At 46.5% G+C, this 24,659-nt stretch overlaps 1 protein-coding gene across 1 annotated transcript; it reads left to right on the top strand.

The window, feature by feature from the left end:
• The first annotated feature begins 723 nt into the window (after positions 1-723).
• On the top strand, positions 724-22,382 carry LOC129851242 (palmitoleoyl-protein carboxylesterase notum1a-like). The gene is made up of 11 exons (XM_055917654.1): positions 724-1,794; positions 9,601-9,653; positions 11,831-11,926; positions 12,801-12,861; positions 14,865-14,923; positions 15,950-16,052; positions 16,325-16,516; positions 16,689-16,786; positions 17,597-17,744; positions 17,956-18,003; positions 18,982-22,382. Exons 1-11 carry the CDS (start codon positions 1,415-1,417, stop codon positions 19,352-19,354), a joined length of 1,611 nt encoding a protein of 536 aa, XP_055773629.1. The 5' UTR covers positions 724-1,414; the 3' UTR covers positions 19,355-22,382.
• The last annotated feature ends 2,277 nt before the right edge of the window (positions 22,383-24,659 follow it).

The following is a 24,659-nucleotide window of genomic DNA, read 5'->3' as shown; positions in this document are numbered from 1 at the left end:
TCACCTTCCTCTTGGGTGTGACAACCATCATTTAGGTTAAGAGGCCACGCCCACACGAGGTTGAAAACAAATACACAACCAGAGGAAAAGTCCGGCTTCTGAATAAAGAAATGGAGGGTCTGTCCTGGCGATCAATTACGAAATAAACGTTCTAAAGGTGTTAACTTCCTAATGTGAAGACCAATCATAGCCTAATCCAGGCAAACCAGTACGAAAATATCACGCCAGGAAATATTAATTATAGGCGTATAACGTTTGTCACTTGTTGCCATGTTACCATCCTGAATATGTTTTTATTTTATTTATTTAACCTTTATTTAACTAGGTAATGCAGTTAAGAACCAATTCTTATTTACATCAACGGCCTGGCAAAAGGCCTCCTGCGGGGACGGGGCTGGGATTAAAAATACAAAAATAAATCTAGGACAAAACACACATCACGACAAGAGAGACGACACTACATAAATAGAGACCGAAGGCAACAACATAACAAGATCAAAGGGGACAACCTGGTCATGAGGAGGCGTGCCGTGTGAGTGTTGTTGGTATTACTATCCTTTTTGGGACCAATCAGGACAATTGGGGACATTTCGCCAGTCCCCACAAGAAAAGGGATATTTCAGGTTTAAGGGTTAAGGATATATTAAGGGTGAGGGGTTAGGGCAAAAATAATTTTGAATGGGAATCATTTGTTTGGTCCCCACAAAGATAGTAAAACAAAGGTGTATGTGTGTGAAACTCACGCCCCTCAAAGCACCAGCCCACGATAACGATTGGTTTGGGGGGAAGAAACGGGGGAAACGTTTGAATAAAACCCCTCTGGTGCCTGCCTGATAGTATGAACGTCACTTCGACCAGGGCAGCAGTAGCAAGTGATGCCATCTGTCTTATCAGCGCTGGGAAAACCGTTGAAAACCGTTTGATATCTCAAGAAATAGAAGGGGGATGCAAACACTTTTTGGTGAATCACTAAAATGAGCCTGATTTGTATTTTTATCCGCATTTTTACATGATACCAGTGACTTCAAAGTTGTTTTCTTTTCCTTTTTAATATAGCCTATATTTTTTATTTGAATTACAGTTTTTTTTTACCCTAATGGATGTGATTGAAGGCGAATGGCGCACCACACTGAAACCTGATTTAAATGTTTTCCGCGTTCTAGCTTGGAGTCATTTTGGAGTCGTCTGACAGCCCACACCAAGCTCTGGAACCGCTGGAACACCTGATTCTTCTGTCGATAACACACTGATGCCAAGTGGAACTCTTTCTCTCTCTGTTTACATTTGACTCTCTTTGGCAATTCATCCACTGCAACTTTTTCATTTAGCTCACCAGACCAGACGCACTCTTGTTTAGTTTTTACCCCAAGGAACTATTAAGTTGTTTTTCCCCCTCCCTCTTAAGGTTTTTGAAATGACGAGCCAAAGTACTGAGAGAAGTAGGCCTATAGGGACTCTTGCGTTGCTGCGTTCCGCTTTGTTGTTGGGTCTTCTTCACATTGGTGCACCAGAGGCGAGGAAGCTACGGGGCAGCCGCGCGCAACACCGGAGAGCCTCAGCCATGCCGTCCCCAACGTTAACATACAGGGACCGGGTAGTAGAGGGGACCGGAGCCAGTGAGAGCTTCCCGTTAGACTTCACCGCCGTCGAGGGGAACATGGACAACTTTATGACCCAAATTAAAAACCTGGCGCAGTCGCTGTACCCGTGCTCGGCGCAGAAGCTGGACCAGGACATGAGGCTGCACTTCTTGGACAATTCCTCTGCGACGTGTAACGATGGATCCCCAGCTGGGTAAGTGGAAGACTTTAAAGTTTGACGTTTAAATTCTGAATTGGCCTGAATTAAAGTCGCCCTAAACTTCACTTTTCAACTTTTCACAAGTAGTCTAAACTCACATGACAATCACATACTTTTGTTGTACGTATTGACTTTGACACATCTTTCCAGTTGTCTATCAAACTCTCAATGGCTGAATGAAAGCCAGTCCATCTATCACCACCACAAAAACTTTTCCTGCCCTTCATGTCAATCCGGATGTGACCAAAATGGATAAAAAAATGACAATATCAGAAGACGGGCGCTCTCTGAGATCTATGTCGGAGCTCGAGAGGGAGCCCGGACCGCGAGATCAGATGCCTCTCATCAACGGAACGTTTGACAAAAGACATTTTGCGGAAGGAGAGCACGCGAGGCCACAGTGAAAACAATGCATTTCATGTACAGCAGGCGACAGGCAATGTATAGCTTTGGTTGGTTGGTTGTTTATGTAGTGCCGTTTATTTGCGTCACAGGTCTAGGATCAGCTTATGCTCTCCAAACCCATATAACCTCAACCGTTTGAATGGAAAACGCAAGACAGACTTCGGATCAGAGTCTATAGGGACAAATCTCATCCTCTTGTAGGCTACTATCCTTGTTGCCTTTGGCTTTATCCAAATGACTTTCTAGGCCGTGCGTCATGATATTGCGCATTTGGAGAGAGACGTGAAATTGAGGAGGGGACGCTATATTAGAACGGAATGTAGCGACGCTAATGGATGATTGTGATGAAAGAAGGTGTGAAAGTAAAAACATTCCACAAAGCCGAAGCCCTGTTGTCCTCTCAGATCCACTTCCAGCCGCGACAGGTGCCCTGCATGAAAGCGCCATGACAGTTATAGGTTGATAGTGACCAATAGAACAAACATGGGCCGATTTCTTCACGGGAAGAAAATAGGGGTTATGCTCAGTGTGAAAAAACAATGTTTTGGTCAAATAACTGTGATAATTGACTTTGGGAAGTAGTGCTTTGAAATCCGTATGTTGTTTCACACCATGGTTGCCAGGTGTTGAGAGAGAAAGACTGCCTTTTGCCAGTTTATTTTTTGTCTTCTCCAGTGTGAGAACAGGCTCACAAGTCAACTGAAGGTTGAAGAATAGAATAGACCCTAATTACACAGTTTGCTATTCATCTTTAAGATGACTATTCCATTATGAATCAAAGAGAGAGAACCAGAAAGAGAGCGAGATTCAGTTGACTCATCACAACGGAACCTCTCGTGATCCCACTCTATCCCAAGTAAAGACCTCAGACCCACATCACTTTACATAGAGAGGGAGAGAGAGAACGAGAGAGGGAGAGAATCAGCACACCAGAGTGTCTCCGCTCTCCATCGACGTGACTGTGTGTGTCAGCAACATCCCAAACCACAAGAGACCTCTCAATAGACCCTCACTTGCGGTGCGCGAGGCCATGCAGGGCCAGGCAGACAGGCTCTGGGCACGCACGCCTGCTCTATCTGACAACCAGCAGAGAAAATTACAACCATCGCTTATCCCTCCAACCACAAATTGCTAATTTCTCACGACGGATCCAACCCTCTCTCAACCACACAGTCTGCCTCGAGAGTTACTGCAGAGATCCAAGCCTCTCTCAACCACACAGTCTGCCTCGAGAGTTACTGCAGAGATCCAAGCCTCTCTCAAACACACAGTCTGCCTCGAGAGTTACTGCAGAGATCCAACCCTCTCTCAACCACACAGTCTGCCTCGAGAGTTACTGCAGAGATCCAACCCTCTCTCAACCACAGTCTGCCTCGAGAGTTACTGCAGAGATCCAACCCTCTCTCAACCACAGTCTGCCTCGAGAGTTACTGCAGAGATCCAACCCTCTCTCAAGCACACAGTCTGCCTCGAGAGTTACTGCAGAGATCCAACCCTCTCTCAAGCACACAGTCTGCCTCGAGAGTTACTGCAGAGATCCAACCCTCTCTCAACCACACAGTCTGCCTCGAGAGTTACTGCAGAGATCCAACCCTCTCTCAAGCACACAGTCTGCCTCGAGAGTTACTGCAGAGATCCAACCCTCTCTCAAGCACACAGTCTGCCTCGAGAGTTACTGCAGAGATCCAACCCTCTCTCAAGCACACAGTCTGCCTCGAGAGTTACTGCAGAGATCCAACCCTCTCTCAACCACACAGTCTGCCTCGAGAGTTACTGCAGAGATCCATCCAGCACGTTGTGGGCGATGAAACAACCAATATCCATTCATTGTCGATGCAGGAAGTGAAGCGGGTGGGGGACCATTGGGTAATGCGAAAATGGGCGAGGGACGTGAACAGGGCGGGACCTAAATTGGAATAAACTGAACTTTATCCAAATACTCCACAACATTGCATCTTGATTGACCAATCGAACCTCACTATAACTTCCAGCCCGGCCTGGATTAGCTGTTGATACCTAGCCGTAGCTAGCATGCTTGCTAACACCCACACGAGGGCGAAGCTAGCGTGGCTATCTGTATAGTGGATCACTGCCGTTAAGGCTACACTTCTCCTGCTGCCATTGGCATGTGTGTGTAAAAACCCATACAGTGTGAGGGGGGGAGTACTTTTCCACAGCCACGAGGAGTTATTAAGAACAATGTGTCTGAGGATGTGAGGAATTTACTCTCCCTGTGTTTCTTAATTACAAATGAAGCTTCTGACGTTGATTTGTTTGAACTACTTGAACCCAACCTGGCGCCCCCTTTCTACTCTTTCCCACATCATTTTTAAATGTTCAATCTGGCAACCCAAAGTTAAAAGTCACATTTTTATATATAAGACTTCATTTTCTCTTAGTCTTTGTCTCTGTCTGTCTGTCTGTCTGTCTGTCTGTCTGTCTGTCTGTCTGTCTGTCTGTCTGTCTGTCTGTCGCTTGCTCTCTTTCAATTCAAGGGCTTTATTGGCATGGGAAACATATGTTAACATTTTTTTTATTTTTTTATTATTTCACCTTTATTTAACCAGGTAGGGTAGTTGAGAACAAGTTCTCATTTGCAACTGCGACCTGGCCAAGATAAAGCATAGCGGTGTGAACAGACAACAACACAGAGTTACACATGGAGTAAACAATAAACAAGTCAATAACATGGTAGAAAAAAGAGAATCTATATACAATGTGTGCAAAAGGCATGAGGTAGGCAATAAATCGAATAATTACAATTTAGCAAATTAACACTGGAGTGATAAATCATCAGATGATCATGTGCAAGAAGAGATACTGGTGTGCAAAAGAGCAGAAAAGTAAATAAATAAAAGCAGTATGGGGGTGAGGTAGGTAAATTGGGTGGGTAGTTTACAAATGGACTATGTACAGCTGCAGTGATCGGTTAGCTGCTCGGATAGCAGATTTTTAAAGTTGTTGAGGGAGATAAAAGTCTCCAACTTCAGAGATTTTTGCAATTTGTTCCAGTCGCAGGCAGCAGAGAACTGGAAGGAAAGGCGTCCAAATGAGGTTTTGGCTTTAGGGATGATCAGTGAGATACACCTGCTGGAGCGCGTGCTACGGGTGGGTGTAGCCATCGTGACCAGTGAACTGAGATAAGGGCCAAATTGCCAAAGCAAGTGAAATAGATAATAAACAAAATTGAAATCAACAATAAAAATGAACAGTAAACATTCCACTCACAGAAGTTCCAAAAGAATAAAGACATTTCAAATGTCGTATGTGTTGTATCGATGCGAAAATAGTTAAAATCTCTCTCTGTCTGTCTGTGTGTCTCTCTCTCTCTCTGTCGGTGTCTCAGAGCTCTCTCTCTCTCTCTCTGTCTGTCAGTGTCTGTCTCTCTCTGTCGGTGTCTCTGAGCTCTCTCTCTCTCTTTCTCTGTCTGTCAGTGTCTCTGTCTCTCTCCTTTCCGGCAGCTGTCCAGTAGACACAGTTAATCCTCTTAAAGCTAAAACATCTGGCACATCTCTCACTAATGGAGATGGATAGCTGCAGAACAGGAGCAGGAGTTTGTGTGTGAACTGTTCATCCCATCACCTGCCTGTTCATGCCATCACCTGCCTGTTCATACCAGCACATGCCTGTTCATACCAGCACCTGCCTGTTCATACCATCACCTGCCTGTTCATACCAGCACCTGCCTGTTCATACCATCACCTGCCTGTTCATGCCATCACCTGCCTGTTCATCCCATCACCTGCCTGTTCATGCCATCACCTGCCTGTTCATACCAGCACCTGCCTGTTCATACCATCACCTGCCTGTTCATGCCATCACCTGCCTGTTCATACCATCACCTGCCTGTTCATACCATCACCTGCCTGTTCATGCCATCACCTGCCTGTTCATACCAGCACCTGCCTGTTCATGCCATCACCTGCCTGTTCATACCATCACCTGCCTGTTCATGCCATCACCTGCCTGTTCATACCATCACCTGCCTGTTCATAACAGCACCTGCCTGTTCATAACAGCACCTGCCTGTTCATACCATCAACTGCCTGTTCATAACAGCACCTGCCTGTTCATACCATCACCTGCCTGTTCATACCATCAGCTGCCTGTTCATACCATCAGCTGCCTGTTCATACCATCACCTGCCTGTTCATGCCATCAACTGCCTGTTCATACCATCACCTGCCTGTTCATGCCATCAACTGCCTGTTCATACCATCAGCTGCCTGTTCATAACAGCACCTGCCTGTTCATAACAGCACCTGCCTGTTCATACCATCAGCTGCCTGTTCATAACAGCACCTGCCTGTTCATAACAGCACCTGCCTGTTCATACCATCAGCTGCCTGTTCATGCCATCAGCTGCCTGTTCATACCATCACCTGCCTGTTCATAACAGCACACGAGTGTGTGTGTGTTTCACACAACCTCACACATGCAGCCCAAAGACGTGTCCCTTGTTTATGTGTGTGTCTTTGTGTCTGCCAGGCCGGACCACTAGTGATCAGTCTGACTGAGTGTAGTGTAACTCTCCTGTGGTGAGGACTTTCTACACACATTACACTAATCCAATCATTCATATAATGGCCCTGGGTTCCTTTGATATAGGCATCCAAACAGGCCCCTGTTGAAAGGCTGTTTTAGGCACCTGAATGGGCTCTGTCTGTCTGTCTGTTTTAGGCATCTGAATGGGCTCTGTCTGTCTGGGTGTTTTAGGCATCTGAATGGGCTCTGTCTGTCTGGGTGTTTTAGGCACCTGAATGGGCTCTGTCTGTCTGGCTGTTTTAGGCATCTGAATGGGCTCTGTCTGTCTGGGTGTTTTAGGCATCTGAATGGGCTCTGTCTGTCTGGGTGTTTTAGGCACCTGAATGGGCTCTGTCTGTCTGTCTGTTTTAGGCATCTGAATGGGCTCTGTCTGTCTGGGTGTTTTAGGCACCTGAATGGGCTCTGTCTGTCTGGGTGTTTTAGGCGTCTGAATGGGCTCTGTCTGTCTGGGTGTTTTAGGCACCTGAATGGGCTCTGTCTGTCTGGGTGTTTTAGGCATCTGAATAGGCTCTGTCTGTCTGGCTGTTTTAGGCATCTGAATAGGCTCTGTCTGTCTGGCTGTTTTAGGCATCTGAATGGGCTCTGTCTGTCTGGCTGTTTTAGGCATCTGAATGGGCTCTGTCTGTCTGGCTGTTTTAGGCACCTGAATGGGCTCTGTCTGTCTGGGTGTTTTAGGCATCTGAATGGGCTCTGTCTGTCTGGCTGTTTTAGGCATCTGAATGGGCTCTGTCTGTCTGGCTGTTTTAGGCATCTGAATGGGCTCTGTCTGTCTGGCTGTTTTAGGCATCTGAATGGGCTCTGTCTGTCTGGCTGTTTTAGGCACCTGAATGGGCTCTGTCTGTCTGGGTGTTTTAGGCATCTGAATGGGCTCTGTCTGTCTGGCTGTTTTAGGCGTCTGAATGGGCTCTGTCTGTCTGGGTGTTTTAGGCATCTGAATGGGCTCTGTCTGTCTGGGTGTTTTAGGCACCTGAATGGGCTCTGTCTGTCTGGGTGTTTTAGGCATCTGAATGGGCTCTGTCTGTCTGGGTGTTTTAGCTGGAAGCCAGAGCCAAATGTTTCAAGTTTAGTTCAAAGCAGAAGCCTAAAGGACCGCACACCTTCTGGAGCGGGTCTATAACACAAACCCAACCAACTGTTCTGGAGCGGGTCTATAACACAAACCCATCCAACTGTTCTGGAGCGGGTCTATAACACAAACCCAACCAACTGTTCTGGAGCGGGTCTATAACACAAACCCATCCAACTGTTCTGGAGCGGGTCTATAACACAAACCCATCCAACTGTTCTGGAGCGGGTCTATAACACAAACCCATCCAACTGTTCTGGAGCGGGTCTATAACACAAACCCAACCAACTGTTCTGGAGCGGGTCTATAACACAAACCCAACCAACTGTTCTGGAGCGGGTCTATAACACAAACCCAACCAACTGTTCTGGAGCGGGTCTATAACACAAACCCAACCAACTGTTCTGGAGCGGGTCTATAACACAAACCCAACCAACTGTTCTGGAGCGGGTCTATAACACAAACCCAACCAACTGTTCTGGAGCGGGTCTATAACATAAACCCAACCAACTGTTCTGGAGCGGGTCTATAACACAAACCCAACCAACTGTTCTGGAGCGGGTCTATAACACAAACCCAACCAACTGTTCTGGAGCGGGTCTATAACACAAACCCAACCAACTGTTCTGGAGCGGGTCTATAACACAAACCCAACCAACTGTTCTGGAGCGGGTCTATAACACAAACCCAACCAACTGTTCTGGAGCGGTCTATAACACAAACCCAACCAACTGTTCTGGAGCGGTCTATAACACAAACCCAACCAACTGTTCTGGAGCGGGTCTATAACACAAACCCATCCAACTGTTCTGGAGCGGGTCTATAACACAAACCCAACCAACTGTTCTGGAGCGGGTCTATAACACAAACCCAACCAACTGTTCTGGAGCGGGTCTATAACACAAACCCAACCAACTGTTCTGGAGCGGGTCTATAACACAAACCCAACCAACTGTTCTGGAGCGGGTCTATAACACAAACCCAACCAACTGTTCTGGAGCGGGTCTATAACACAAACCCAACCAACTGTTCTGGAGCGGGTCTATAACATAAACCCAACCAACTGTTCTGGAGCGGGTCTATAACACAAACCCAACCAACTGTTCTGGAGCGGGTCTATAACACAAACCCAACCAACTGTTCTGGAGCGGGTCTATAACACAAACCCAACCAACTGTTCTGGAGCGGGTCTATAACACAAACCCAACCAACTGTTCTGGAGCGGGTCTATAACACAAACCCAACCAACTGTTCTGGAGCGGTCTATAACACAAACCCAACCAACTGTTCTGGAGCGGTCTATAACACAAACCCAACCAACTGTTCTGGAGCGGGTCTATAACACAAACCCAACCAACTGTTCTGGAGCGGGTCTATAACCCAAGCAACTGTTCTGGAGCGGGTCTATAACCCAAGCAACTGTTCTGGAGCGGTCTATAACACAAACCCAACCAACTGTTCTGGAGCGGGTCTATAACACAAACCCAACCTCTGTGTGTGTGTGTGTGTGTGTGTGTGTGTGTGTGTGTGTGTGTGTGTGTGTGTGTGTGTGTGTGTGTGTGTGTCGGGGTCTGCCAACACTGCCTTTTTCCCCCCAGTCTAATAATTTCCCCCCCCCCAATTGACACTGAACTATGTGATTCTGTCAGATGGCTCACTTTGAAGAAGAAAAGGGGGAACACACACACACACACACACACACACACACACACACACACACACACACACACACACACACACACACACACTTGTAAAGCAGTTTGTTTTTGTATTGTCCCGTATAGGTACTACATCAGGGACTCTAAAGGCAGCAGGAGGTGGCTGATATTCCTGGAGGGTGAGTTGAGAGGTTTAAGAGTTCCAAACCCTCTGCTATTTGTCTGCTGTATTTGTCAATCCAAGTCACGTTACAGGGCAGAGCACTGAACAGCCGACAATATGCCTCTTAAAGGTAATGTACGTTTTCAGTTGACACTGTGTTTATCGTGAATGTGAGCTGCACAAACGGCAGGGACATGACCTTTAAAAGGTGCAGTCGACTGACCAGTGCGCTGCTCTATAACCGGCCTTGGATTGAATCCTGGCCCTAGTGCCATATTGATATCTGTTGTTGTTGTCTGTGCAGGTGGATGGTGCTGTATGTAATGTTGGTCTGTGTAGGTGGATGGTGCTGTATGTAATGTTGGTCTGTGTAGGTGGATGGTGCTGTATGTAATGTTGGTCTGTGTAGGTGGATGGTGCTGTATGTAATGTTGTTGATCTGTGTAGGTGGATGGTGCTGTATGTAATGTTGGTCTGTGTAGGTGGATGGTGCTGTATGTAATGTTGTTGGTCTGTGTAGGTGGATGGTGCTGTATGTAATGTTGTTGGTCTGTGTAGGTGGATGGTGCTGTATGTAATGTTGTTGGTCTGTGTAGATGGATGGTGCTGTATGTAATGTTGTTGGTCTGTGTAGGTGGATGGTGCTGTTTGTAATGTTGTTGGTCTGTGTAGGTGGATGGTGCTGTATGTAATGTTGGTCTGTGTAGGTGGATGGTGCTGTATGTAATGTTGTTGGTCTGTGTAGGTGGATGGTGCTCTATGTAATGTTGTTGGTCTGTGTAGATGGATGGTGCTGTATGTAATGTTGTTGGTCTCTGTGTAGGTGGATGGTGCTGTATGTAATGTTGTTGGTCTGTGTAGGTGGATGGTGCTGTATATAATGTTGGTCTGTGTAGGTGGATGGTGCTGTATGTAATGTTGTTGGTCTGTGTAGGTGGATGGTACTGTATGAAATGTTGTTGGTCTGTGTAGGTGGATGGTGCTGTATGTAATGTTGTTGGTCTGTGTAGGTGGATGGTACTGTATGTAATGTTGTTGGTCTGTGTAGGTGGATGGTGCTGTATGTAATGTTGGTCTGTGTAGGTGGATGGTGCTGTATGTAATGTTGTTGGTCTGTGTAGGTGGATGGTGCTGTATGTCATGTTGTTGGTCTGTGTAGGTGGATGGTGCTGTATATAATGTTGGTCTGTGTAGGTGGATTGTGCTGTGTGTAATGTTGTTGGTCTGTGTAGGTGGATGGTGCTGTATGTAATGTTGGTCTGTGTAGGTGGATGGTGCTGTATATAATGTTGGTCTGTGTAGGTGGATTGTGCTGTGTGTAATGTTGTTGGTCTGTGTAGGTGGGTGGTGCTGTATGTAATGTTGTTCTGTGTAGGTGGATGGTGCTGTATGTAATGTTGTTCTGTGTAGGTGGATGGTGCTTTATGTAATGTTGTTTGTCTGTGTAGGTGGATGGTACTGTTTGTAATGTTGGTCTGTGTAGGTGGATGGTGCTGTATGTAATGTTGTTGTTGGTCTGTGTAGGTGGATGGTACTGTATGTAATGTTGGTCTGTGTAGGTGGATGGTGCTGTATGTAATGTTAGTCTGTGTAGGTGGATGGTGCTGTATGTAATGTTGTTGGTCTGTGTAGGTGGATGGTGCTGTATATAATGTTGGTCTGTGTAGGTGGATGGTGCTGTATGTAATGTTGGTCTGTGTAGGTGGGTGGTGCTGTATGTAATGTTGTTGGTCTGTGTAGGTGGATGGTGCTGTGTGTAATGGTGTTGGTCTGTGTAGGTGGATGGTGCTTTATGTAATGTTGTTAGTCTGTGTAGGTGGATTGTGCTGTGTGTAATGTTGTTAGTCTGTGTAGGTGGATGGTGCTGTATGTAATGTTGTTGGTCTGTGTAGGTGGATGGTGCTATATGTAATGTTGTTGGTCTGTGTAGGTGGATGGTGCTGTATGTAATGTTGGTCTGTGTAGGTGGATGGTGCTGTATGTAATGTTGTTGGTCTGTGTAGGTGGATGGTGCTGTGTGTAATGGTGTTGGTCTGTGTAGGTGGATGGTGCTTTATGTAATGTTGTTAGTCTGTGTAGGTGGATTGTGCTGTGTGTAATGTTGTTAGTCTGTGTAGGTGGATGGTGCTGTATGTAATGTTGTTGGTCTGTGTAGGTGGATGGTGCTGTATGTAATGTTGTTGGTCTGTGTAGGTGGATGGTACTGTTTCAACAGACAGACTTGTGACACCAGGTACCAGACAATGAGGAGACTCATGAGCTCCCTCAAGTGGCCACGCACCAGAACAGGTCAGCACACTGTTATTAACACTTATTACAAGCTCATAACATGTTTATTAATGGTAATAGCGAGTAATACTGTTGCTATAACCTATGCTATTGGTGTTCAGAGTCAGACTTCACCAGAACACTGTACAACATGCTTATAACATGTCTATGAACTAGTATAACCAGTCAAACCAGTCAAACCAGTCAAACCAGTCAAACCAGTCAAACCAGTCAAACCAGTCAAACCAGTCAAACCAGTCAAAAGTTCAGGGAGCTGCTGCAAAAACGAATTGACTCTTTAAAAATCATTGGTCCAGTACAGGCTGTAGAGGGAAAAGATCTCAGGCCATATAAATGTTAGTGTTTCCCTTTAATCAGTAGAACTCAGTCAGTCTGTCTGTTTTAGTTACCAAAATTAATCTCACACTCACAAGTACCTCTTTCTTCTCTCTCTCTCTCTCTCTCTCCCTCCCTCTCTCTCTCTCTCTCCCTCTCCCCCCCTCTCTCTTCATTTCCATGGGTCTTTATCTCCTTCTCTCTCTCCCTCTCCCTCTATCTTCCCCTCTCTCTCTTCATTTCCATGGGTCTTTTTCCCTCTCTCTCCCCCTCTCTCTCCCCCCTCTCTCTCTCTTTATCCCTCTCTCTCCCCCTCCATCTTCCCTCTCTCTCCCCCTCCACCTCCCCTCTCTCTTTATCCCTCTCTCTCCCTCTCCATCTCCCCCCTCTCTCTCTTAATTTCCATTGGTCTTTATCTCCCTCTCTCTCCCCCTCCCCTCTCTCTCTCTCTTCATTTCCATGGGTCTTTACCCCCCTCTCTCTCTCTCTCCCCCCGTCCCCCTCTCTCTCTCCATTTCCATGGGTCTTCACCCCCCTCTCTGTGGTTCTCTGTCTCCAGGTACAGGTATTCTGTCTCCTCAACCAGAGGAGAACCCCTATTGGTGGAATGCCAACATGGTGTAAGAACTCCATCCCTCCTTTTCTCTTCTTTATTTGACTCCTTCTTTTCAGTCTGCCCTCTCTCCTATCGCTCTTCTCTCCCTTCTTTTCAGTCTGCTCTTTCTCCTATCGCCCTTCTCTCCCTTCTTTTCAGTCTGCTCTCTCTCCTATCGCTCTTCTCTCCCTTCTTTTCAGTCTGCTCTCTCTCCTATCGCCCTTCTCTCCCTTCTTTTCAGTCTGCTCTCTCTCCTATCGCCCTTCTCTCCCTTCTTTTCAGTCTGCTCTCTCTCCTATCGCCCTTCTCTCCCTTCTTTTCAGTCTGCTCTCTCTCCTATCGCTCTTCTCTCCCTTCTCTCCCTTCTTTTCAGTCTGCTCTCTCTCCTATCGCCCTTCTCTCCCTTCTTTTCAGTCTGCTCTCTCTCCTATCGCTCTTCTCTCCCTTCTTTTCAGTCTGCTCTCTCTCCTATCGCCCTACTCTCCCTTCTTTTCAGTCTGCTCTCTCTCCTATCGCCCTTCTCTCCCTTCTTTTCAGTCTGCTCTCTCTCCTATCGCCCTACTCTCCCTTCTTTTCAGTCTGCTCTCTCTCCTATCGCCCTTCTCTCCCTTCTTTTCAGTCTGCTCTCTCTCCTATCGCCCTTCTCTCCCTTCTTTTCAGTCTGCTCTCTCTCCTATCGCTCTTCTCTCCCTTCTTTTCAGTCTGCTCTCTCTCCTATCGCCCTTCTCTCCCTTCTTTTCAGTCTGCTCTCTCTCCTATCGCTCTTCTCTCCCTTCTTTTCAGTCTGCTCTCTCTCCTATCGCTCTTCTCTCCCTTCTTTTCAGTCTGCTCTCTCTCCTATCGCCCTTCTCTCCCTTCTTTTCAGTCTGCTCTCTCTCCTATCGCTCTTCTCTCCCTTCTTTTCAGTCTGCTCTCTCTCCTATCGCCCTTCTCTCCCTTCTTTTCAGTCTGCTCTCTCTCCTATCGCTCTTCTCTCCCTTCTTGCATATGTGTGTCTGTTTATGGTGTTTGTGTGTGAAACGGCTGGTGTGATTGATTAGGGGACTCTTCTCCAGGTTCATCTCTCTGTAGGTGATGGCTTTGTTATGGAAGGTTTGGGAATCGCTTCCTTTTAGGTGGTTGTAGAATTTAATGGCTCTTTTCTGGATTTTGATAATTAGCGGGTATCGGCCTAATTCTGCTCTGCATGCATTATTTGGTGTTTTACGTTGTACATGGAGGATATGTTTGCAGAATTCTGCATGCAGAGTCTCAATTTGGTGTTCGTCTCATTTTGTGAATTCTTGGTTGGTGAGCGGACCCCAGACCTCACAACCATAAAGGGCAATGGGTTCTATAACTGATTCAAGTATTTTTAGCCAGATCCGAATTGGGATGTCGAATTTTATGTTTCTTTTGATGGCATAGAAGGACCTCCTTGCCTTGTCTCTGAGATCGTTCACAGCTTAGTGCAAGTTAAGTGTGGCGCTAGTTAAGTGTTTAGGCCGAGGTATGTATAGTTTTTTGTGTGCTCTAGGGCAACGGTGTCTAGATGGAATTTGTATTTGTGGTCCTGGCAACTGGACCTTTTTTGGAACACCATTATTTTTGTCTTACTGAGATTTACTGTCAGGGCCCAGGTCTGACAGAATCTGTGCAGAAGATCTAGGTGCTGCATTAGGCCCTCCTTGGTTGGGGACAGAAGCACCAGATCATCAGCAAATAGACATTTGACTTCAGATTCTAGTAGGGTGAGGCCGGGTGCTGCAGACTGTTCTAGTGCCGTCGCCAATTCGGTGATATATTTGTTGAAGAGGGTGGGGCTTAAGCTGCATCCCTGTCTCACCCCACGACCCTGTGGAAAGAAATGTGTGTTTTTTTGCCAATATTAACCGCAGACTTGTTTGTTTACATGGATTTTATAATGTCGTATGTTTCCCCTCCCAACACCACTTTCCATCAATTTGTATAGCAGACCCTCGTGCCAAATTGAGTCAAAAGCTTTTTGGAAATCAACAAAGCATCATGATCTCTCTCTCCTCTCTCTAGGTTCATCCCATACTGCTCTAGTGATGCCTGGAGTGGAGCCTCAGCAAAGACTGACCAAAGTAGGGAACATCAGTTCAAGTATATAGTGCACTCTATAGGGAATAGGATGCCTCCTTGGAAAAACACTAGGCATTTTATTTCAAATAATTCAAAACATTTAAGTGATAATTCCTGATAATGCCTGTCAGTTGGGTTGCCGAAGACGCGACCCAGTCGTTCGTTCGATCAGTTCGGTTGCCATACTGGCTGGTAACGTTCTGATCCCTTGCTTGCTAGCTAGCCAACTACATTTATTTGGATACATCCACAACAATGAGCTAATGAGGCGCGATTTCACCTGACATAGAAAATGTGTTCTCTGGCCAGGACACTGTTGTTCAGAGGAGCTAGCCAACAACAGAGGAGCTAGCCAACAACAGAGGAGCTAGCCAACAACACAGCTAACACAATCACTTCAAACTGAAGCCTGAAAGACTGCAAACTAGCTGCACTTTGTTTGAACTGTTTTCTATTGACATTTCTTTGTATATATACACCCAAAAATATGCTGATTCATTATTTCGACTGGCTGAGAAAACCTTCCTGCCTGTCTCATCCCGAAGCGTTCATTACTATGGGACAGCTGGAGATCGAATTTCAACTGCCTGTCTCATCCCGAAGCGTTCATTACTATGGGACAGCTGGAGATCGAATTTCAATATTTAAACAATGTTGCAAATGTCAGAGAGACAGACAGCAGGGTTTATACAAATCTCCGCTGTTGAAAACTAAATGTTAGTCAAAAAGAAATGTGAGATAATCTCTAGATGCTTTTTGTAGTGGAGATGAAGTTTATAAATTGCCTGGCTGGGCTGTTAAGACAGTGGATTGCACAGTCAGATGGAACAGAATAAATAGACATTTCAACGTCATAGATTTAGCTGGTGGTAACTTGTGGAATAGACACCGGCTGGAATGCGGTTTTAACCAATCAGCATTCAGGATTAGACCCACCGGTTGTTTAACAAGCTATCAATCAATGAGTCTACTGTGCCTGTCTTCATGTTGCTCTGTGTGTGTATGTGCGTATGTTTCTCTCTGTGTAGGTGACTATGCCTTCATGGGCTCAGTGATCATTAAGGAGGTGGTTAATGAGCTGCTTACTAAAGGACTGCACAGCGCTAAAGTCCTGCTACTGGCTGGGAGCAGGTCAGTACACTGTGTGTGTGTCTGATAAAATCACCACAGTCTCAAACCTTTTTACTTTACTTTTTGGACATCCGTCTGTTTCCCCCTCAATCTGGCCCTCTGCACCTCTCCAACTCTCCTTATTTCCCCCTCTCTGGATTACTGAATGGTTTTTACACTCTCTCTCTCCTCTCTCTCTCCCTTTCCTTTCTCTCCTCTCTCTCTCCCTTCTCTCCCTCCCTCTCCCCACTCCCTCCCTCTCCCTCCCTCTCCCCACTCCCTCTCCCCTCCAGTGCGGGGGGTACAGGTGTACTCCTGAACGTGGACCGTGTGGCGGAGCACCTGGAGTCCCGGGGACACAGGGAGATTCAGGTCCGGGGTCTGGCTGACTCTGGCTGGTTCCTGGATAACAAGCAGTACAGATATACAGACTGTCACAGCACCATCAGCTGTGACCCTACTGAGGCTATCAGGAGAGGAATCAGGTGAGAGAAAGAAGAGGGAAGGAGGGATGGGAGGGATGGGAGGGAAGGAGGGATGGGAGGGGAGGGAGAGAGAGAGAAGGAGGGAGAGAGGAAGAGGGAGGGAGGGGGAGAGGGAGAGACAACGAGTGACCATACGAGTGACAACTGACTATACTTCCTGTTTCCTGTCTAGGTACTGGGGTAGTGTGGTGCCAGAGAGCTGCAGACAGACTCACATAGGAGAGGAGTGGAACTGCTTCTTCGGATATAAAGTCTACCCCACACTCAAGAGTAAGAGAGTGTTTCTAGTACTCTCTCTCTTCCCTCTCTCTCTCTTTTCTTTCTCCCTCTCCCTCACTCTCTCCCTCTCTAGCACTCTGTCTCTTCCCTCTCTCTCTCTTTTATTTCTCCCTCTCCCTCTCTCCCTCGCTCTCTCTCTCTCTCTCTCTCTCTCTAGCACTGTCTCTGTCTCTTCTCTTCCCTCTCTCTCTCTTTTCTTTCTCCCTCTCCCTCTCTCTCTCACTCTCTCTCTCTCTAGCACTCTGTCTCTTCCCTCTCTCTTTTCTTTCTCCCTCTCTCCCTCGCTCTCTCTCTCTCTAGCACTCTCTCTCTGTCTCTTCCCTCTCTCTCTCTTTTCTTTCTCCCTCTCCCTCTCTCTCACTCTCTCTCTCTCTGTAGCACTCTGTCTGTCTCTTCCCTCCCTCCCTCTTCTTCTGTGTCTCTCTTTCTCTGTCTCTTCTTCTGTGTGTCTCTCTCTCTCTCTCTAGCACTCTCTCTCTGTCTCTTCCCTCTCCCTCACTCTCTCTCTCTCTCTAGCACTCTGTCTGTGTCTTCCCTCTCTCTCTCTTCTTCTGTGTCTCTCTCTTTCTGTCTCTTCTTCTGTGTGTGTCTCTCTCTCTCTCTCTAGCACTCTCTCTTTCTCTCCAGGTCCAGTGTTATTTGATGAGGCCCAGCTAAAAGTAGACGCCCCCTCTCCCCCCACTTCCCCTCTCTCTCTTCCTCCCCCACTTCCCCCTCCCTCCTCCCTCTCTCTCCCTCATCCCTCTCTCTCTCTCCTTCCTCTTTCTCCCTCCCCCCTCTAACCCCTTTCTCTCTCTCCAGGTCCAGTGTTTGTGGTCCAGTGGTTATTTGATGAGGCCCAGTTAACAGTAGATAACATCCACCTGACTGGTCATCCGGTCCACGAGGGACAATGGAGATATATACAGAATCTGGGCAACGAGCTGAGGAACACACTCAAAGACGTCCCGTAAGCCACACACACACAGGAATGTACACACACACACACATTGGATAGTACACACAGAGACACACACACACACACACAATAATAATGTACAAACACACATACATACCATAACTTCCTGTTTTATTCCCTAAAGAATGTTAACGTTTTATGTTATGTGGAATGTTGACTCTCCTCTGATCACGTTGATTGATCTGTCTGTTCTGAATGCCAGGGCCCTGTTTGCTCCAGCCTGCCTATCCCATGAGGTCATCACCAGGAAGTGAGTGAACAGTCACTGATCTTAACTTCCTCTTAGATTAGACATATCACAACTGGCGTCTCAGATTAGAAATATCATAACTCGGTCTCAGATTAGACATATCATAACTGGGTCTCAGGTTAGATTTATCATAACTGGGTCTCAGGTTAGACATATCATAACTGGGTCTCAGATTAGACATATCATAACTGGGTCTCAGATTAGACATATCATAACTGGGTCTCAGGTTAGACATATCATAACTGGGTCTTAGATTAGACATATCATAACTGGGTCTTAGATTAGACATATCATAACTGGGTCTCAGATTAGACATATCATAACTGGGTCTCAGATTAGACATGTCATAACTGGGTCTTAGATTAGACATATCATAACTGGGTCTCAGATTAGACATATCATAACTGGGTCTCAGATTAGACATGTCATAACTGGGTCTCAGATTAGACATGTCATAACTGGGTCTCAGATTAGACATATCATAACTGGGTCTCAGGTTAGACATATCATAACTGGGTCTCAGGTTAGACATATCATAACTGGGTCTCAGATTAGACATATCATAACTGGGTCTCAGATTAGACATATCATAACTGGGTCTCAGATTAGACATATCATAACTGGGTCTCAGATTAGACATATCATAACTGGGTCTCAGATTAGACATATCATAACTGGGTCTTAGATTAGACATATCATAACTGGGTCTCAGATTAGACATATCATAACTGGGTCTCAGATTAGACATATCATAACTGGGTCTTAGATTAGACATATCATAACTGGGTCTTAGATTAGACATATCATAACTGGGTCTCAGATTAGACATATCATAACTGGGTCTCAGATTAGACATATCATAACTGGGTCTTAGATTAGACATATCATAACCTTAACTTGAAACCAAAAAAACGAGTGACTTGACCGGTACCTCTCCCATTTCTAACCTCCTTTCCGCTCCTCCCCCTGTTACCATAGTTACTGGATGGACATCCAAGTCAAAGGAACCTCCCTCCCCAGAGCCCTACACTGCTGGGACCGTGGTCTCCACGACAACAACCTCCACCAAAGATCCTCCAACAACAACACCCATAGCAACAATCCTAACCCCAACCCCAACAAGGCTCTGCCCCCAGCTTCGCCTCCAAGGGGCTGTCCTCTGCGTCTGATTGACAGCTGCCCCTGGCCTCACTGTAATCCCACCTGTCCCACTATACGGGATCAGATCACCGGACAGGAAATGAGCGTGATCCAGTTCCTGAAACACATGGGGTTTGATGTTGCCAAGATGGCCCAGCAACAGGGCATGGACGCAGGGAAACTGCTGGGGATGCTGAATAACGGGAACTGAGCAGGGAGAGACTCACGCAGGGAGCTGAAATGAAACGGGCACACACACTCTGACACAGCAGGGCATGGACCAAAGAACGCTTTGGTGGAGATGAACGGAACTCAATGCAACAACAGAATAGAAACAGAACTGAACTCTAAGCAACAGGACTGAACAAAACTGAGCGAACCCCAAAAGCAACAGAACTGAACAGAAAAAGTTACTGTGCTAAACTGAACTGGACTCAATGGATCTGAATTCAGAACTTTGACTTGGTGCAACTCAAAACACCTCAACTCTGAACGCAGCTTGAATAGTGTCTGCAACGGGACAGAACTCGACTCGACTGAATAATCACTCATTTTTAGTTATTAGAACACAACAACGGAACTGCTAAGTTTGAGTTCAAACAACTGAACAATGCTTTACTCAACAAGGCAGAACTCAACTCAGCCAAACCTGAACAGAACTCAACTCAGCCAAACCTGAACAGAACTCAACTCAGCCAAACCTGAACAGAACTCAACTCAGCCAAACCTGAACAGAACTCAACTCAGCCAAACCTGAACAGAACTCAACTCAGCCAAACCTGAACAGAACTCAACTCAGCCAAACCTGAACAGAACTCAACTCAGCCAAACCTGAACAGAACTCAACTCAGCCAAACCTGAACAGAACTCAACTGAAATAATTATTCAGGCGTGAAAAGACATACATAAATGGAACGTCATCCGTTTTAAGGATACTGTCCCAAATAGTATCAGATTCCCCCATAGGGCTCTGGTCAAAACTAGTGCAATATTTTGGGAATAGATCGTCATTTGGGACGCAATCTGTTAGTTTTAAAGTAAATAAGACAACGGACTTGTGTATTCTGAAAATATATATATTCATAATAGATGTAGAAGTTGTGAATGTATATGAAGTGGAATCCTCAGACAGTAATGACTTGATAGACTTCCATTATCATTTTGATCAATGCTACAGAAGATACAGAATCAAGCTTCTGATATGGAAGGCAGTGGATTATAGCGAGCCCCTCATAGGCTACGTTTACACAGGCAGCCTAATTCTGATCTATTTACATTAATTGCTCTTCTAACCAATCAGATCAGGGTCTTTTACCAATAATTGGGCCAGAATTGGGCTGCCTGTGTAAACACAGCCATAGTAACAGGGTTCACTAGAACTGATTGATTGATCAGAGTTGTCTCAAACGACCACACAGCCTACTGCCACATCTGAACTCACCAGCAGAGGGGGATGGAGACTGCCACACCCAAACATAGGCTACTAGCAGAGTGAGAGATGGATGGCTGATACAGTATGTGGGGAATGTCTGGATGGATGGCTGATACAGTATGTGGGGAATGTCTAGATGGATGGCTGATACAGTATGTGGGGAATGGGAGAGATGTCTGGATGGATGGCTGATACAGTATGTGGGGAATGTCTGGATGGATGGCTGATACAGTATGTGGGGAATGTCTAGATGGATGGCTGATACAGTATGTGGGGAATGGGAGAGATGTCTGGATGGATGGCTGATACAGTATGTGGGGAATGTCTGGATGGATGGCTGATACAGTATGTGGGGAATGTCTGGATGGATGGCTGATACAGTATGTGGGGAATGTCTAGATGGATGGCTGATACAGTATGTGGGGAATGTCTGGATGGATGGCCGATACAGTATGTGGGGAATGTCTGGATGGATGGCTGATACAGTATGTGGGGAATGTCTGGATGGATGGCCGATACAGTATGTGGGGAATGTCTGGATGGATGGCTGATACAGTATGTGGGGAATGTCTGGATGGATGGCTGATACAGTATGTGGGGAATGTCTGGATGGATGTCTGATACAGTATGTGGGGAATGGGAGAGATGTCTGGATGGATGGCTGATACAGTATGTGGGGAATGTCTAGATGGATGGCCGATACAGTATGTGGGGAATGTCTGGATGGATGGCCGATACAGTATGTGGGGAATGTCTGGATGGATGGCCGATACAGTATGTGGGGAATGTCTGGATGGATGGCCGATACAGTATGTGGGGAATGTCTGGATGGATGTCTGATACAGTATGTGGGGAATGGGAGAGATGTCTGGATGGATGTCTGATACAGTATGTGGTGAATGTCTGGATGGATGTCTGATACAGTATGTGGGGAATGTCTGGATGGATGGCCGATACAGTATGTGGGGAATGTCTGGATGGATGGCCGATACAGTATGTGGGGAATGTCTGGATGGATGGCCGATACAGTATGTGGGGAATGTCTGGATGGATGTCTGATACAGTATGTGGGGAATGGGAGAGATGTCTGGATGGATGTCTGATACAGTATGTGGTGAATGTCTGGATGGATGTCTGATACAGTATGTGGGGAATGTCTGGATGGATGGCTGATACAGTATGTGGGGAATGTCTGGATGGATGGCTGATACAGTATGTGGGGAATATCTAGATGGATGGCTGATACAGTATGTGGGGAATGTCTGGATGGATGGCTGATACAGTATGTGGGGAATGTCTGGATGGATGGCTGATGCAGTATGTGGGGAATATCTAGATGGATGGCTGATACAGTATGTGGGGAATGTCTGGATGTATGTCTGATACAGTATGTGGGGAATGTCTAGATGGATGGCTGATACAGTATGTGGGGAATGGGAGAGATGTCTGGATGGATGGCTGATACAGTATGTGGGGAATGTCTGGATGGATGGCTGATACAGTATGTGGGGAATGTCTAGATGGATGGCTGATACAGTATGTGGGGAATGGGAGAGATGTCTGGATGGATGGCTGATACAGTATGTGGGGAATGTCTGGATGGATGGCTGATACAGTATGTGGGGAATGTCTGGATGGATGGCTGATACAGTATGTGGGGAATGTCTAGATGGATGGCTGATACAGTATGTGGGGAATGTCTGGATGGATGGCCGATACAGTATGTGGGGAATGTCTGGATGGATGGCTGATACAGTATGTGGGGAATGTCTGGATGGATGGCCGATACAGTATGTGGGGAATGTCTGGATGGATGGCTGATACAGTATGTGGGGAATGTCTGGATGGATGGCTGATACAGTATGTGGGGAATGTCTGGATGGATGTCTGATACAGTATGTGGGGAATGGGAGAGATGTCTGGATGGATGGCTGATACAGTATGTGGGGAATGTCTAGATGGATGGCCGATACAGTATGTGGGGAATGTCTGGATGGATGGCCGATACAGTATGTGGGGAATGTCTGGATGGATGGCCGATACAGTATGTGGGGAATGTCTGGATGGATGGCCGATACAGTATGTGGGGAATGTCTGGATGGATGTCTGATACAGTATGTGGGGAATGGGAGAGATGTCTGGATGGATGTCTGATACAGTATGTGGTGAATGTCTGGATGGATGTCTGATACAGTATGTGGGGAATGTCTGGATGGATGGCCGATACAGTATGTGGGGAATGTCTGGATGGATGGCCGATACAGTATGTGGGGAATGTCTGGATGGATGGCCGATACAGTATGTGGGGAATGTCTGGATGGATGTCTGATACAGTATGTGGGGAATGGGAGAGATGTCTGGATGGATGTCTGATACAGTATGTGGTGAATGTCTGGATGGATGTCTGATACAGTATGTGGGGAATGTCTGGATGGATGGCTGATACAGTATGTGGGGAATGTCTGGATGGATGGCTGATACAGTATGTGGGGAATATCTAGATGGATGGCTGATACAGTATGTGGGGAATGTCTGGATGGATGGCTGATACAGTATGTGGGGAATGTCTGGATGGATGGCTGATGCAGTATGTGGGGAATATCTAGATGGATGGCTGATACAGTATGTGGGGAATGTCTGGATGTATGTCTGATACAGTATGTGGGGAATGTCTGGATGGATGGCTGATACAGTATGTGGGGAATATCTAGATGGATGGCTGATACAGTATGTGGGGAATGTCTGGATGTATGTCTGATACAGTATGTGGGGAATGTCTGGATGGATGGCTGATACAGTATGTAGGGAATGGGAGAGATGTCTGGATGGATGTCTGATACAGTATGTGGGGAATGTCTGGATGGATGTCTGATACAGTATGTGGGGAATGTCTGGATGTATGGCTGATACAGTATGTAGGGAATGGGAGAGATGTCTGCATGGATGGCTGATACAGTATGTGGGAAATGGGAGAGATGTCTGGATGGATGGCTGATACAGTATGTGGGGAATGGGAGAGATGTCTGGATGGATGGCCGACACAGTATGTGGGGAATGTCTGGATGGATGGCTGATACAGTATGTGGGGAATGTCTGGATGGATGGCCGATACAGTATGTGGGGAATGGGAGAGATGTCTGGATGGATGGCTGATACAGTATGTGGGGAATGGGAGAGATGTCTGGATGGATGGCCGACACAGTATGTGGGGAATGTCTGGATGGATGGCTGATACAGTATGTGGGGAATGTCTGGATGGATGGCCGATACAGTATGTGGGGAATGTCTGGATGGATGGCCGATACAGTATGTGGGGAATGTCTGGATGGATGGCTGATACAGTATGTGGGGAATGTCTGGATGGATGCCTGATACAGTATGTGGGGAATGTCTGGATGGATGGCTGATACAGTATGTAGGGAATGGGAGAGATGTCTGGATGGATGTCTGATACAGTATGTGGGGAATGTCTGGATGGATGTCTGATACAGTATGTGGGGAATGTCTGGATGGATGGCTGATACAGTATGTGGGGAATGTCTGGATGGATGGCTGATACAGTATGTGGGGAATGTCTGGATGGATGGCTGATACAGTATGTGGGGAATGTCTGGATGGATGGCTGATACAGTATGTAGGGAATGGGAGAGATGTCTGGATGGATGTCTGATACAGTATGTGGGGAATGTCTGGATGGATGTCTGATACAGTATGTGGGGAATGTCTGCATGGATGGCTGATACAGTATGTGGGAAATGGGAGAGATGTCTGGATGGATGGCCGACACAGTATGTGGGGAATGTCTGGATGGATGGCCGATACAGTATGTGGGGAATGGGAGAGATGTCTGGATGGATGCCTGATACAGTATGTGGGGAATGTCTGGATGGATGGCTGATACAGTATGTGGGGAATGGGAGAGATGTCTGGATGGATGCCTGATACAGTATGTGGGGAATGGGAGATTTATGATATGGCGCTCTCTACTGGAGATTTTGAGAATTACAAACATTTGTATTCTTGCTGCTTCCAACTCTCCCGAGGTAAATATTACTGACTGGTGCTTTTAGTCACATATGCTTCT

Source organism: Salvelinus fontinalis, chromosome 3 (genome assembly GCF_029448725.1).
Source record: "Salvelinus fontinalis isolate EN_2023a chromosome 3, ASM2944872v1, whole genome shotgun sequence".
NCBI lineage: Eukaryota > Metazoa > Chordata > Actinopteri > Salmoniformes > Salmonidae > Salvelinus > Salvelinus fontinalis.
Note: the sequence above shows the minus strand (reverse complement) of the source record. Positions and strands in the feature narration are given on the sequence as shown.

Excerpts from the sequence above, each read along its gene's own strand:
- LOC129851242 (XM_055917654.1), top strand. The coding sequence starts at position 1,415 with ATGACGAGCCAAAGTACTGAGAGAAGTAGGCCTATAGGGACTCTTGCG. Across the intron at positions 1,795-9,600 it reads AACGATGGATCCCCAGCTGG|GTACTACATCAGGGACTCTA; the intron begins GTAAGTGGAAGA and ends TGTCCCGTATAG. Across the intron at positions 17,745-17,955 it reads AACACACTCAAAGACGTCCC|GGCCCTGTTTGCTCCAGCCT; the intron begins GTAAGCCACACA and ends TCTGAATGCCAG.